The 16,628-nt window shown below is 41.0% G+C and overlaps 1 protein-coding gene across 1 annotated transcript in view; it reads left to right on the forward strand.

The window, feature by feature from the left end:
• The first annotated feature begins 2,722 nt into the window (after positions 1-2,722).
• CAT (catalase) overlaps positions 2,723-16,628 on the forward strand; it is a 37,613-nt gene continuing 23,707 nt past the window's right edge. The window contains exons 1-4 of the mRNA XM_007067965.4: positions 2,723-3,066; positions 9,596-9,767; positions 12,930-13,040; positions 14,424-14,554. Of these exons, the coding sequence (XP_007068027.1) occupies positions 3,001-3,066; positions 9,596-9,767; positions 12,930-13,040; positions 14,424-14,554 (480 nt within the window). The 5' untranslated portion in view covers positions 2,723-3,000. The remainder of the gene's footprint in view (positions 3,067-9,595; positions 9,768-12,929; positions 13,041-14,423; positions 14,555-16,628) is intronic.

Raw genomic sequence — 16,628 nt, forward strand, 5'->3', positions numbered from 1 at the left:
TAATTGAAAATCAATGTCAGCTAGCTCTTTTTAAATTCTTTGATGCAGGTAATCTGGACCTTTTGATTTAAAAACGTCTAACTTCAGTAGCTAGCAGTTCCCAGATTATTAGGAGGAGGCTCTGACAAGTCCTCACTACAGCTAGCTAAATAAGGATTGCAGAACTGTTCTCCTGAATTTGGCATCTGATCTAATCACCAATTCCAGAGCGTAATGTTGGGTCAAGGTATGAGCTAAACTCCAAGTACCTGCCCTGCAGATCTCCAGTAAAGAAATATTTTTAAGACATGTTTTAAGAGATTGCCTAGACTCTAGTTGAGTGGGGTTGCATCCCTGCCCATCTTGGATAACAGTCATTGATAGACCTATCCTCCACAAATTTCTCTAATTCTTTTTTTTTAAACCTACTTATACTTTTGTCCTTCACAACATCCCCTGACAAAGAGTTCTACAGGTTGACTGTGCTCATGTGAAGAAGTATTTTGTTTTATTTCAACCTGCAGCCTATGAATTTCATTGGGTGACCCTGGTTCATTATGTGAAGGGATAAATACATTTCCTATTCACTTTCTCCATGCAATTCATGACTTTATAAACTTCTATCATATCCCCCCTTAGTCATCTCTTTTCCTAGTTGAAGAGTCAGTCTTTCTAATCTCTCCTTATATGTTCTATATCCCTAATCATTTTTTGTTGCCCTTCTCTGTACCTTTTCCAATTTTAATATGTTTTTTTTGTGATGGGGCCACCAGAACGGCACACAGTATTCAAGGTGTGGATGTGCCATGGATTTCTGTGGTGGCATTATGATATCTTCTGTCTTATTATTTGCCCCTTTCCTAATGGTTCTTAATATTGTTACCTTTTTTGACTGCCACTGCACATTGAGCTGATGTTTTCAGAGAACTCTCCATGATGACTCCAAGATCTCTTTCTTGAGTGGTAACAGCTAATTGAGACCCCATCATTTTGTATATATAGCTGGGATTATGTTTTCCATCTAGTACAGAGTAGTTGCTATGATATGTTATATAGGGAGCTGGTTTTGACATGAGACTTTTTTGAATTGCTCTTCCACTTCCATTATTTATAGCAGGCCATAGAAATGTGATAGGAGGAAAGCCCTCATGCTTAGAGAAGCGCCTTTAATTTGTCCCGTGAAATTCTGTTCAGGTTTTGCTGAGATATAAAATCACCATTTGCTTTTTCTTACTCACATGCCTCTAGTAGTTTTTGGCAGCATGGCAAAATAATAATTAAGCATGGACATTCTAAAGTGCCAATGCAGCAGCAGCGACAGTGGCAACACACGGCCTGCATAGCCCATCCACACCTTTGGAGGAACCACATGAAGCAGAAGCTCCCTCAATTCTCAGAGAGGGGAAGGAGAAAGAGACTCATGCTGGGTCCCTGTCAATCATTCCTGGACCCAGTGGTCCAGGGTGGCCAACCTGAGCCTGAGAAGGAGCCAGAATTTGCCAAAGAGCCACAATAATATGTCAGCAGCCCTCCCATCAGCTCCCGCCCTCCAGCCCCCAGTTCCTCCCACCAGCGGGCAGCCCCACCAGTCAGCACCTCCTGCCTGCCATAGTCAGCTGTTTTGAATGTACAAAAGGCTCTGTGGGGGAGGAGCGAGGGCATGGCAGGCTCAGGGGAAGAGGCATAGGCCTCGGGGGAAGGGGTGGAGCGGGGGCAGGGAGTGGGGCAGAGCAGGGGGTTGAGCAATGAGCACCTCCAGGCAAGTTGGAAAGTTAGCATCTGTATCTCCAGCCCCGAAGTCAGCGCCTATGCAAGAACTGCATATTAACCTCTGAAGAGCCGCATGTAGCTCTGGTGCCACAGGTTGGCCACCCCTGCAGTGGTCTATCCTCTCTAGGGTACAAAAAAGATACCTCATGCTTCTAGCTACTGTTTTTTGCCTTGTAGCTCAAGTAATATAAGTCTGTGCTACAGGACTCAAAGTTCAAACATTACTGTTGATGCATGAATCCTAGGAAGTAGCGTTACAGTTACATAACAGAATTTGGTTTTACCCTTTTCCCTTCAAAAAAAACCCTAGGAAATTACAAAAACACAATCCTGTTAGAAATATTATTTAGATTTCAAATTCAAACACTGGAAAATTAACAAACGTAAGATTTATGACTGTTACTTTAACTCTGTCACTTGTGCATATGCTTGGTTAGTCTTTAATTAGATGATCACGGTTTTTTCAAGGTACTCCTGCCTCAGTAGGTTGCACAGAATAGCTGCACAAAGGGATGGAATTAAGACTGCACAGGCATCTGTAAAAATGGTATGCCGAGCTCTCCAGTGTTTAGCCTGGCTCTGTGCAAATTCCAAAGCTGGTCTCTCTCACCAAAAGAAGTTGGTCCAATAAAAGAGATTACCTCACCCATCTTGTCTCTCTTCTTTTAACAACTTTTTTGCTATGTGATAAATATATATACTCAGAGTCTCCCCTGTGTCTCCTCCTCCTTTCTAGTCCCCTTTATTTTTCAGCTCTGGACGGTTTTGAGTAAAATAAAACAAAACAACGGAGAAGCAATAAACTATGCTGAAGTCCAACAAAATTGAGAACTAGGGTCCTCCCATTCTTTTTCCTTCTCTGACCTTTGGCAGACTTGAGACGTCGGGGGGCGGGAAATGAAATACAAGAGGGCGCCGTGCCAAGAAAATTCTTGGGAGTAAAGAGCAGAGCACAACACCCATCCCCCTCCGCTCCTCGAGTCGCCCCTCACTTCATTCCCCCCCCCCCCCTTTTGGTGATTGGCGTATTCTGAACGCAATCAGAACTCGAGATGGAGACGGTCGGGGGGCGGCTGACCAATGAGGCAGTGAGGGGCGGGCACAGCTGCAAGGCGGAGTTGTCTGTTGTTGCAGTGCTCCAGCTCTGCGGATGCGCGTCTGAGTCGAGGCTCAGTGCGAGCAGGGGGAGCCGGACGGCAGTAGTCCTTGATTCACGAAGCGCATCCGTCGCAGGGGTCGCCTAGTCACGAAATGGCCGGCAGGCGGAACCACGCCAAGGACCAGCTGAAGCAATGGCAGGATCAGCGAGGCCTTCAGGTACCCCAGGGGCTTCGTGCCTCGGGTCCCCGCGGCTCAGGGAGCCCCTGAAGCGGGCCAACGAGGGACCCGTGAGGCTGGGTCTTCTCTTTCCGAGGGGCCTCGGTCCCCGCCCGGCGCAGCCCCGCCGGCTGCTCCGAGCACCCCCAGCCTGTGGGTTTTGCAGGCTAACGGTCACAGGGCGCGCGCCTGGGGCTGCGTCCGGAGGGGGCGGGTGGCTGAGATGGAAGCTCCCACCGTGTGGCGGTGCGAAGGGAGCAGGCGGGGAGATGGGGGGGGGCCGGGTGCGAGGGTGACGACGGGGTTGGTAGGAGAGTGGAGACCACGCAGGGAGGGGTGAGGCTTGGCTGAGTCGGTGGGGAGTGCCTGCGGGAGGGGTGCTCCTCTCGGGCTCCCTGAGCTGCCGCCATGGAGAGCTGGGCAGGGGCGCTAGAGAGGATGATACTTTGCCCTTTAGCGGAGCACTTCATGTCAGCGCCAGCGGGACGTAGGCCTGATTTACTCTTAAAAATTGGATTGAGCTAGACAGGTTGCTCAGGCTTGTGACAGTTTTGCACCCCAACTGCTGTAATGGGGCTGGGTCAGCAGAAGACGCTGTAATGCCCGAGAGATGGATTAACTACAGTGACTGAAATGTCTACGGGGGATGGTGCAGCACCCTAGCACTGCTGCTATAGTGTAGACATACCCCCGAGTTTCACAAGTCACCTCTAAGGCGGTATCTCCATTTTACAGATGGCAAAACAGGTACAGAGAGGCTGAGCTGGGAGTAGAACCCCCGACTGCAGCCTCCTAGTCCCTGCTGTCAATGGTAGTTTGTATTCTCTCTTGGCTAGAAAGGGTTTAGAGACCTGATTTTCTTGAAATCTTGAAAGTAGATTGTGACCACACGTTATATAATGACAGGTTTCAGAGTAGCAGCTGTGTTAGTCTGTATTCGCAGAAAGAAAAGGAGTACTTGTGGCACCTTAGAGACTAACAAATTTATTTGAGCGCAAGCTTTCGTGAGCTACAACTCACCTCATCGGATGCATCCGATGAAGTGAGTTGTAGCTCACGAAAGCTTACGCTCAAATAAATTTGTTAGTTTCTAAGGTGCCACAAGTACTCCTTTTCTTTCTGATAAAAGTAATATTTACATTTAGGGTGAAATTCATACTGATGAAAGAGGGGCCCACCACAAGGTGCCCTGTGCCATTTATTAAAAAGAGGACCTTGGAATAAAAACTAAAGATGTCCTCAGTTTAGAATTTTAAAGTAACTTATAGACAGCAACTAGTTACACTCAAAATATGTGCCTTACGTTTGCTGTGTGGTTTTGGTTAATGGCAATCATAGTCTAATCTAAAGGCTAAAGTCCTTTTACTGTGAAAGGATTAAATGTTGTATTAAACTAAACTCGCAGATTAAGGATTGAATTCAAGATAATATTCCTCTCACTTAAAAAGAAAGTCAGATGGAGCTCAAACCTGCAAGTTTCCCATAGATTTCAGAAACTCATGGGAAAGTTGCAGATTTAAGTGCCATTTGGTTGTCATTGAAAGTATTTTTTTTAAGTGAGTGGGAACAGTAGTTTGAAAACAACATTAATCCTTGACTCTGTAGAATAATAATTGTAAGGGAGTTAGCTCTGTTTTAGAAGTGTGATTATCCTATCCAGTAGCACCCTTCATTTCCTTACTAATGCACTTGAGAGTTAATATGAAAAGTCATGTGTAACTTTTTCCAGTGTGCTCTACCTCATTCAGAACGCTGATTGTTAAGTCTTATGACTTGCTTTTTATAAAAGCCTGAGGGCCCAGTCTTACACAGCATGAACTTTGCTGCATAAAATGACAGGATAACTCAGGATTCTCAGGCTCAGTGATGCAAGTTTCCTCAAGTATCAGAGGGGTAGCCGTGTTAGACTGCATCCACACAAACAACAAGGAGTCCGATGGCACCTTAAAGACTAACAGATTTATTTGGGCATAAACTTTCATGGGTAAAAAAACCCACTTCTGATGTTTTCAAGTTTTCTCAGTAACAGTAAGAATTGTACTTACTCTTTTTAATAGTGATGCTCTGTATTTACAGGTGGTTCTTTGAAATTGCCATTGTGTTGCCCGTTTTGAGATGTGGCATTTATCTTTGGAATTTTCTAGGAAAAAAAAAACACCTCTGCTTTTTGGGTGCTGCACAAGCCTCTCTTCCCAGCAATACGCATGAGGTAGCTGAGGTTACATAAACTGAACCTTGTTTCCCTTTCCAGTCAGATTTGAGGAGAGGAGTCTGAGAGTGCCCAGGTTCTGATTCTTACCAGACTTGTCTATTTTTGCTTGAGAATTTTTAAATAGTTGAATATGCTTAGGATTTTTAGCACTCTCAGGCAATATGATAGCAGTGTTCTACAAGAACAAACATGGCTGTGCCCACTCTCCCCTTTTCTGATGGAGGCCTTCAATCCAGCAAAGAGAACATTCTTGTATTAAATAGCAAGTGAAGTAGCAGACCATGCAGGTACACGTGTCTAAGAGCTGTCATGGAAACTTCCTGCTAACTTGCTTGGAAGCCAAGGATGACTAGCTTGGAAGCAGCTAGAGCAGCAAATGATGAGGCACAAGTAAGGATTCCTCATCTCCTTCCATTTACATGGATTTGATCAAGGAGCACCAGTTTTCCCATGGCCCTCACTCCCAAATTTGTGTGCTCAGGAGAGATGAGAATCAGGAACACCTGACGTGGAAGAAGCCCAAATTGCTTTTGGAACTCTAATATAACACCCCTTCATGTCCCATTGGACTTTTCTGATGTCAGGCTGAATTATCTATGTATTCTGACCTTCTTGCAAGCCCTCTGCTTCCAGCCTACACTCAGAATATTTTTCCTCACTTACTTGCTCCTATTATCTCATCCCCGCCTCACATAATCCTGGCCCCCATAATCCATAAATGGCCTACAATAAAAAAAATCCCTGTGGAATTAACACATAAGCAGCATGCTCAAAATGCTGGTTGATATGTATTTGTATTCCTTTCTCTCACTCTTTTTTGCCTGTTTAGATTGCAAGCTCTTTGGGGCAGGGAACCTTATCTTGCTATGTGTTTTGTACACTGTGTGGCAAAATGGGCACTAATCCTAAATGGGGCCTGTAGGTTTACTGCAATACAAACTAATACCCTCTGCCATGTGGTGGTTTTGAAGGAATGAGAATATATTCTGATTTGTTCAAAATATATGAAAGTTTAATGTTGCAATATTTTCACAGCTGCTACTATAGATAATTAAACTCAGAGCTGATGGACTCTTCAGGGATGGGGTCACACTCACCAAGGGAGATGCTGTGGGTTTTACATGCACAGGTCTGCTGGCTGGTAATTAGATAAAATGTGGTAGAGTTTGGATGGGGAGTAATTTGTCACGCTGTCTGGAGTGGCTCACAACTCTGAGTGACAGTCTCAGATCAGACTGGCAGAAAACAGGGCACCACTCAAACTGGTGGTGTAGTCTAGAATTAGATTTCACCAGGCCAGTAAGTAACAAATGTGAACTCTTGGGTCACTAGACTAGTCTTACTATGGAGTCACAGACAGTCCCTTAGGCTCTCCAACTTATCTTGCCACGTAGACAAACTGGATTTAGAGATAAGAGGAAAAAAAAGTCACACCATATCAGGTTGCCCCCAGTCCCAAGGGACTAGCCACTTACCCAGATCAGTTGTTACTCCAGACCTTTCACCAAAGACAATGCTGGCAGTCAGTTCTATAGTATACTAACTATAGGCTTATTAGCTAAGAAATTAGTGAGAGGTTAAAGCAGGTAAAATATATTAATAAGTGGGTCATTATTTGTAAATCCAAATGGTGGCAGTGATAAACTGCCAGTTTCCCAAAAACATCTTTTCAGGATACCCAGATGATCTTTGGGGATCTCTACTTTGCATCTGCTATGCTTCCCTGTAGGAGTCCAAACAGTCAGAGATGGATCATTTCTTGGTCCATATTTCTAGCTCCTTTACACAAAAAGGAAGCTGATGGTGTCTTTACCCACGTGAGCTTTTCCTTTGATGACAGAGTGAGGAATGCATTTTGAATTTTTGACCTCCAATCATTACACATAATGACCACTTTTAAGATACTACTACTCCTCTTCTTTTGCATTCCCCAATGTTTCATTTGTGTTTGATGGGTTATTTAGTTACAGGGGTATATTCAATGTAAATGTTTTCTGTTACATTATAACAGGAATAGATAAGTGAGAATAATACAAGTAACATTCCACTAGTTATCATGAAGTTTTTAAAACATCTGAACAATTTATATATTTATCCCTCACTTTGATCTATGCTAATACACAAGTGAATTGACCTGAATACATTCTGTGACGCTGGTCATGGTAGAAGACTACTATTGACTTTACAAAACATATTAGCCAAGGCAAAGTATTGTGTCTTTAAAATATTCATAAAGGGAATTCAAAATTTTGGATAGGTACCCTTTTACTTGGAGTTTTCAGATAAATATATATAAGCCCCCCCCCCAATCCTCCAGACTCTGAACACTTTGATGCTCTTCAGGGCTTGGATTATTTACATTGTTCCAGTTACTGACAAGTCTGATTGTACTTCTTCAGCTGCAAGAAGGCTGAAGACATCAAAGATCTGTGGACCTTGCTACTAGAAGAAATGACCTGTTCAGGAAAGCATGGATAAACGTTCCTGTTAGACAGAACTCATCCCACTTAAAACTAAAGAACAAACCCCAGCCTCTGATCTGTGGAATGAATAAAGAAAAGCTTGTTTCTATGCATACACAAGTATTATGTTTTTCAAGATAAACTAGGTGTTTTACATCTTAGTCATGTGGGGCCAACCTTCAGAACTTAACTATTCTAAAGCTAAATGCCATTTTATCAGAAGAGCAGCACAATCTCTTACAGAAGCAAACAAATGCCTTTAAATAAGTAATAAAGGCCCTTCAAATAGCATTTAGTGTATCAAACTTAACTTTTTAAGGTTAATCCATGTAGAGTTAATTTATGAGTGTTGCTCTAAAACATGCCAAAAAATCCCGTCAAGAAAACATTCAGACTGCCCCACTCTACCATACATGAAATGACTGTATTTGTGGTATGAGGAAGAATTAAATTAATTTTAGGTCTGGCTTTCAGATTTCTTCCATGGTTAGACTAGTCAATGAAGCTGTGAGAGTAGAAAAGTCACTCAGTTTAAAAAGTTGCAGCAGGTGCTGTAAGCATTAATACAGTTTAGTGTGATCTGCAGAGTGATTGAGGAAAAACAAACATTCATATGCAGTTATACAAAAGGCGCATGTCCTCAAAGTAGTGGATTTGTGGTAGCTATTAAAATAATAAAATAGTCTGGCTGGTTTTACGTGTACAGGGAGAGTCAATTAAAGATTTAAAGATTGTTCTGATCTTGTTGCCTCTCTTCTGCCTGGCTTCCTACATATTCATTGTAGTGCAGAAACCACATCTTTAGACGCTTCCACTTCTCTCAGAGTGCCTAAGCTAGCAAAATAAGCTTGATTGCTTTTGCTATAGTAGTCATGATCACACTCTGTAGTGATAGATGTTTAACTTAATTGACTGTCCACTCCAATGGACCAGCTGTTTCACTTTGAGGGCACAGAGAGGCTGTTGGACGCTGTCGGACACTGCTTACATTGTCAATGCTGATGGCATTTCAGTGCCTGACTTGCAGAAGTGTGTTCTGAACTACTTGTTCCGTAATGAGGCTGGAAGAGGGGAAGAGTAGACTTTTAACTAAGTTCTGTTTCGCTAAAAATTAACTATTAAGAGGGTTCTCATTCCAATATAGTACAAATGTATTTTTGACTTTTAGAGTGAGGCATGAGAGCTTAGCAAGCAATTCTGAAGTAACATTTCAGCAGAGTTCCTGAATTTTGAATGACTTGGAAAAAAAATCTACTAAGGTTATTAACAGTCTTTAAAGAAAAGCATATTAGGAGAGTGAGAGGGGTACAGAACATTTACCATTACTCCTAGTGTTACAAGTATTTTAGTGATTAAATTCTTAAACATAAGTTTGAAAACCAAACCACCTGCTTATTTTGCAAGTTACAATGTAAAAAAAAGTAAACTTTAAAAAAGTTACTAGTTATTTAAGTCCAGTAGCATTAAACTCTTGAAAGTTAGCATGTTGTCTTATCTCCTTCTTAATGCTTGTTCTTTCAGTTATTGAAGTCCAAAAATTATATTCAATAAGTAGTATGCCTTGTAGTATTTTTCCAGTTTTACACAACTATCAATCAAATTTTAATGTTAACGCAGGGTTTGGTTTTTACATTTAAAATTATTCATACCCTCACAGTAACCATTATGATTAAATCAGCTTTGATGCAGGAAGCAGTTTTTCCTGTAGCTTCAGGAGTCATACTATTCTACAAGTCTATATGATTAGAGTTATTTTCACTGAATTCTACTAGATTAACCACTTAAAGGTATGGAAGTTTATTTTACTTTTTCCGTTGTAGTAACTTGATTTCTTAAAAATCATTTTTGCATTTAGAAACCAGATGCCTTGACCACTGGAGCCGGGATCCCAGTAGGCGATAAACTTAACATCATGACAGTAGGGCCACGTGGCCCTCTTCTTGTTCAGGATGTTGTTTTCACTGATGAGATGGCTCATTTTGACAGAGAGAGGATTCCTGAGAGAGTTGTGCATGCCAAAGGAGCAGGTAGGTTTAAAAGGCATGTGTTCCTTAGCTGCATAAAAGTCTGCTAGAGAATGCCAGTGAATTAATATTGCAATCAAGATTGTGTAATGAGGCAGACAAAGACATGATGTATGAAATTGATATTAGGCCAAATCCTGTTTGGGGGAGGGTGTGGTCTGTGAACTCCAGCCAGAGAAAACAAAGAAAAGTCTTTAGTTTTTTTTCCCACATTTGACATAGAGATAAATAACTGTGGAGGCAAAGTAGCTTACCATCTAAGAAAAGTCCTGCAGGGACCTGCAAAACACTTCTATGTTATATTTTCTCTTTTCAGAGGACTTAAGAATCTGACAGCAATTTGGTATCTAAACTTAGTTATTTAAAGTAAGAGGAGTAAAGGCATCTGTTTTACAATTGATCAAAATTGTCTGTCCTGGAATAAAGCCTTAATTACTAGATCTAGTGTTTACCTAGGGAATGATTAGATGTTAGTACTTCTACAAAAATAAAAGGAGTACTTGTGGCACTTTAGAGACTAACCAATTTATTTGAGCATAAGCATAAGCTTCTACAGTTTACTAAGCAGATAAATGCCAGTTCAGTTACCCTTTAGGGCAGTGTTTCTCAGTCTTTTGTACTGATGGCCCCTTTAACATAGCAAGCCTCTGAGTGCAACCCTCCCGCCCCCATCAATTAAAAACACCTTTTTAGGTATTTAACACTATTATTAATGCTGGAGGCAAAGCAGGGTTTGGGATGGAGGCTGACAGCTCTCAACACCCCATGTAATAACCTTGCAACCCCCTGAGGGGTCCCAACCCCCAGTTTGAGAACCCTCCTTTAGGACAGCCTATTTAAAAAAAATAACAAACCGTAACTTCATATCTGAATAAACTTTTACTAGCAACAGTAGAAAAGTGTTGTTCTTCACTTCTTTTTAGATGAACTATTTATATCATCTATACTTTAATAAGACTTATATTTAAAATGAGTAATCAAGTTGCCGCATATAAAAGGAGAGAAACTAGCAAAAACTGTAATTAGACTTTTTCATGGCTTGTTTTTGAACAAGGTTTCATGATCAAAATAGCGCTGATTACTTATTTCTAGTGTCAGTTTGAGAATTTGGATTCTGTTTTCAGTTTACATGATGTAACATGCTATTTTTGTTAGTTTCATATGGGTTTATGGTATTAACATGAAGGATTAGTGGGTTTTCAAGGTTCATAAAAATAAGGAAGTATCCAGTTTTAGAGAACTACATTGAAAGTTTCATTAAGTAACACTCAACTTTCAGTGCATGCAAATGAAAACCTATAAAGGACTACTCACCTATGTCTAAGATCTTTCTCCCAGCAGTACCTGCCCAGATTGATGCTTTTGTTTCAAACTGAGGTTTATTCACCCCCCAAGTTAATTTTATGAGTGTTAACGCCTTGTTAACTTGTTTTGCTAATTGGAAATCAGAAATAATGCCCCTCCTCCCCACATCCTTTTCCCATCAACTACAAGTGCCTCCCTCAAACCGGTAGGTAAGAGTTTAACAACACTAACATACAGACTGTTGCCAAAGGCAATAAGCATATTGGCCTAGATCTTAATAGGTATTTAGGTTCCTAACTTCCATTGATTTCAATACCTTTTGAGCTTCTGGTTCTGATTCTTTTCATTCAGTACAAATATATTCATAAGTATGTATACACTTTACTCACACGGCCTGTCTGAATCCTTAGGATCATAGCTGCTAGCTATGCCATACCACCTACAGCTGCAAACTGTTAGCTGGTGAGCATTTAGTAATTAGCCCCCTCTAATTATAATCCCTAATTTTTGTGTTTTTTTGCTGTAAAAGCCACAGTATTAGCACTATTAGAATATGAGAGAAATTATACAGCACCAGAGAAGGAGGAGAAAAGTCATCAACCCCAAAGAACAAGATCCACATTTCCACCAAGTCAGGTGAATTATGCGTGTATAATTAAGAATTTATAAAAGAAAATTCCCTCTGAAGACTTTTTCCCTTTATGCTAACTGTTAGTTACCCTTTATCATTGCTTCATAGGTAATATGAAGTCACCACTTAACTAAACAAATGTGGTATTACAGAAACTGTAGATAGCTACAGGCTATGTTTCTTCATAAAATGAGACTCTGCCTTTCGCATGACAGGAATTTTGCTCTTGAGTAGAGGACTTTACCAGTCAAATTACAGTTAAGAATTTTAGAGAGGGGAAAATTAAAACTTACTGTGTGGGATCTCCCACTTCCTAAATGAGATGATTACATCTTTTTGCCTTTACATGAGGTCTTTGGTGGAACGGATGTCCTCATAGGTAGGTACGCCTACTCATCTGCTGGTAACGTGGCAACAACTTCCATCAGCTGTTTCTCCTCTATTTCCTATCAGACTCTGTGGAGGTGTCTCAAGTTATCAAGGCTGCAGAATACTAAACAAATACCTTAGTTACCTGCCTGTATTATGAGATAGTGTACAATCTGCAAATATAAAAACATATCCAATGTACTGTATATACACAAATGGCGAAATACCTTTAAAATACCACTCACGTTGAATACTAAGTCAAACTTAGACTTCTAGGCTATGATTTATTTTATGCTAGGGAAGTCTTGATAGCCATGTGATGCTCTGTTGTGGTTCTGGGATGGATGGCCTGCAGAAACCTCTGTTGCTCACAGCAGCGTGCCAACCTAGGTGTATTTGTACTGGGCACTGATGTTCTCTACAAAATGCTGCATGTTAAGTTTTGTGAAGTTTGGCGTGCTCCATATCTCTGCTCAGTGTTCTCTTATGCAGGAAACTGAGTTTCGTGATCCTAGGATGCAAACAATCTAATTGGAATATGTAGTTTCAGAGCCCAGCAAACACAGATACAGCGAGCAACAATTTCATTTCATTTGAAAGAGGGAAAGCTACAAAAGAAGCAAGAGTATCGAGAGGCAGAGAGGGGTAGAGGAAAGAAGTTAGCAGAGTGGTGACTTGAGGTGGAAGAGAATGTTGTTGAGTTTTCTCCAATTGCCATAAATATTTCTCCAGTTGCCCTTCTCCAATATCTAGTACTTTGGTTGTGCCCCCTGATATTAGTGAAAGTCATTTCGCCTCTTTGCGGTTCACAGTTGTTCATCCAATCACGTATAAAAGTAATTTTGTTTTGTTTTTTTCAGGCGCTTTTGGCTATTTTGAAGTGACACATGATATCACCAAATATTGTAAGGCAAAGGTATTTGAACACATTGGAAAAAGAACACCAATAGCCATTCGATTCTCCACTGTTGGTAAGGTGGTGTAATTAATATGTGTGCCTTTTATATAACACATGTATAGAATTGCTAGTGTAACACAGTTCCACAAAGGATAAAATTTCATGTTCTTTTGACCACTTCACCTGCCCTCTGCCAACTTACTCCTCTCCCCTAGATTTATTCTAAAATCTTGAGTAGTGTTAAGCAGCTGCCATTTCATGTAACATCAGTCTACCGTAGACATTTTTCCTACCAAGTGTGAGAAGAAGTATGGTCTTTGCAGGAGACTTTGGTTTTATTCCTTGCTCTGCTATAGGCTTTCTTTATGAATGTGGGCAGGCCATGATTAACGCCTTTCTGCCTTGGTCCTCCATGAGAATAATTATCCCTCTTTTTCATTCTTACTTGGCAGCAATGTTGTGAGGATAAATTCATTAATGTAAATATTATGGGAATGAGGATCGTAAAAAAACCAGCTTTCTGTAAAATAAAATAAGCTAGCCTTTCCCAAATCCTAAGATGGACAAGTTACAGGTTTTTTACAAATGACTTCAAAGGCCAATATCTTGCACATTATATGACTGAAAATGTGAACTTTTTTTATGCCATTAGAAAGTGGGAAGTTCTAAAGTTACCATAGCTATTCATATTTTGCAATACTTTTATAGTTACACCTTTTTGGATCCTTTGTGATAGTTGTTCTAAAATCTTCAAGATGGTCAGATCAGGATTCTTGAATCTTCTGAAACAAAGTAAAGAGTCTATATATCTTAGTAACCCTGGGGATTTGCTTGTGTGGGTCAAAGTTCTGGCAGCCGAACAACGCTTATTTGCTATGAGGATTTGGAGAAGCAACTGAAGTTACTGACACAGAGCATGTACTAAAATAGGCTGCTGAAATTTTTCTGCACTGCTTATGTGGGTTTTCTCCTGTCTGTATAGCAATCTTAGGGCTTGTCTATGCGTGGACACTCAAGAAATTTTATGATGATTTAACTAGTGGTGTATTAGTTAAAGCGTATTAAATTGCTGTGTAGACATACTTTTTCAGAAGTAAGGTGGGTTAGTTAGGAAAGCCGGTCTACATGTAAAGAATTCTGGTGTAAAAACTTCTAATAGGTCAGGTTGGTATAACTTACTCAGTGGCACAAGAGTTGTCCATGGAACTGCAGATGCATTGCTCGCTCTGTCTACAATTCAGGCCCAAATGTGTTACAAGCATTCAGGTGCCTGAAATAGTGGGGCAAATATACTAAAATTCTCCAGTGTGGATAAGGTTTAAAAAGAAACAATAATAGTTGTGGGCCTCTAATTCTCTGTCTGCTTATGTTAAATATAAGGTTGTGTGATTTTTCCCTCCCCCCCACCCTCCCCTTTTGCCATTTTGACACTTTTACATATACATGTTTCTTTTAGCTGGAGAGTCTGGTTCGGCTGACACAGTTCGTGACCCTCGAGGCTTTGCAATGAAATTCTACACAGAAGAGGGTAACTGGGATCTTGTAGGCAACAACACTCCCATTTTCTTTATCCGTGATGCCATGCTGGTGAGTGAGACCATGGGTGTAGGTGGTTTCAGCAGGTGAGATAAAGAAATCCCAAGGATTTGTACAAGTGGTGAAGAAAGGGTAATGAGAAGCATAAAATACAGATTGGCACTGAAAACTTATTTTACCCTGATAGTTTAATATAGATTTGGAATTTTTTGACTGAAAATGAAGCTACTTTGAGAAATAATTATGCTTATTTGCATTTAAAGAAACAATCTGTATAACATCCGAATGGCTAGTAAATAGGTTTAGTATTTAATACATGTTCGTATTTTTACCTTTTGTATGATAAGTATTACTAGTCTGCGAGTCAAAATGGCTAAGGTATTTTCTAGCTGTCATTTTGAATTCAGAGCATTTAAATTTTTTTCACTTTTAAAAAGTTCCTGTAACCTGTTTAAATGTTGAAACAGCAATTTAGACGTTGCTCATTACTCATTATCCATTTTTGTTATTTGGTAAGGGGATAGTCTTTTAAATGTGTAAAGTAGTTACATTGACATTAAAACTGGAGTATCTTTTATAAAATGCAGGCCTATTTTGAATGAGAGGGCAGGATTATTATCTCTTTCAAATTTAGTTAAGACATTAGAGATAGTTGCCTACTATATCACCGTAGTTCACTCAATCAGGGCCAAATTTGGCAGTCTTTAATTGTGCAGAACTCCTATTGAGTTCAATGGAAGTCTTGCTTAAGTTAGAACCATAGAATTTGGTCCAATATAAGTTTGTCCCTTCCTGTCTTAAGTGCTTTTTTTGTGTGTGCCAGTGTGCATCCCAATATAGGGTTGCATGCACCTCATGCACATGAGACTAGGGGACATGTATGTGCCCTGTGTCTCCTTATGTGTTCATATAAAGGCATAAAAAGATCTGACGACCAACCCCCTGGTTCTTTGCTCAAGTTAAACTCCTTAATATTTTGAAAAATCTTTGTAATTATGGATGATCTTCTGTTTTGACTTGTTTGGTCAGACACCCTTCTATATGTTCCCACACTATACAGTATTTCTGTAATGGCAAACTCAAAACCTGCAGGCTTCAAGTCCTATCTATACTGTGATGGGCTAATTATCTTTAAGGACAGGCACAATAGGTGCCTCTTCCATCTTGGAAAATCTCATGTTCTGAGAAGATGCTTGGTATGCTTATCCTGCTCCTCAAGGACTTTTTAGTTGTGAAGCTGTATCACCACCTTCTAGAGCAGTCCATAAAGGTCTCATCAGATCGAGAGGAAAGGAGCTCCAAAATCCTCCTTAATAGACAATCCTGCATCATCTAGCATCCCATTGAACAGACAAGTGACTCTTAAGAATATTATGGAGAAGTCAGCACCAAAGAGAGACCTGGTGACACCACTGGCACCAAGACCAAAGCAGACACCAACACCTCAGGCATAGAAGTTGTGCACTGAAAGGAGTCTCCTGCTTTGGTGATTGGAACAACCGAAGAAGGTCAGTGTCCTCCCACAAGGACTGGTAAAGCAAAACATTTCTTGATAAGTTCTCCAAACCCACAGCATCAAGGGCTAGGGAGAAGACTGCAATGCAGCAGATTACCAGCATTGATCTCAGTGCCAAAGGTGCTCCCAGGGGCATTGACCCCAGCCTTGTGGGAGGAGGCTTGGGTTGAACCAGGTCCATCCCGGTGCCAAGATATCCACTGCCACCGGTACCAAAAGAACCTTATTCATTGGTGCCGCTCCCCGAGGAGGTCTACTTACTCCTTACCATCACTGGGACATGCTTTTTTCCCTGTCATCATGCAGGGAACCATCCCTTTTGAAGTCTGCAGGTGTCATCACTGAGAGATCTGTGGACTTCTACAGACCCCAACCACCAGCAGCACTCCAAGATTGGAATTGGTCCAGTCACCTGTACACATATGGGATGCCACCATGGGACTACCTTCACAGACACTGAGAAATCTGTATTGAGGGAGAGTTTTTTGCTCCAGCAGCTTCCCTGGCTGGACTGCCAACACTGGAATATCAAGAGGAGTGGTATCCAGGGGCACAATATCAGCACCCTGTCTTGCCTCCTAAGGATCTTTCCACATCATTGCCAGATGA

Source organism: Chelonia mydas, chromosome 6, assembly GCF_015237465.2.
Source record: "Chelonia mydas isolate rCheMyd1 chromosome 6, rCheMyd1.pri.v2, whole genome shotgun sequence".
NCBI classification, from domain to species: Eukaryota; Metazoa; Chordata; order Testudines; family Cheloniidae; genus Chelonia; species Chelonia mydas.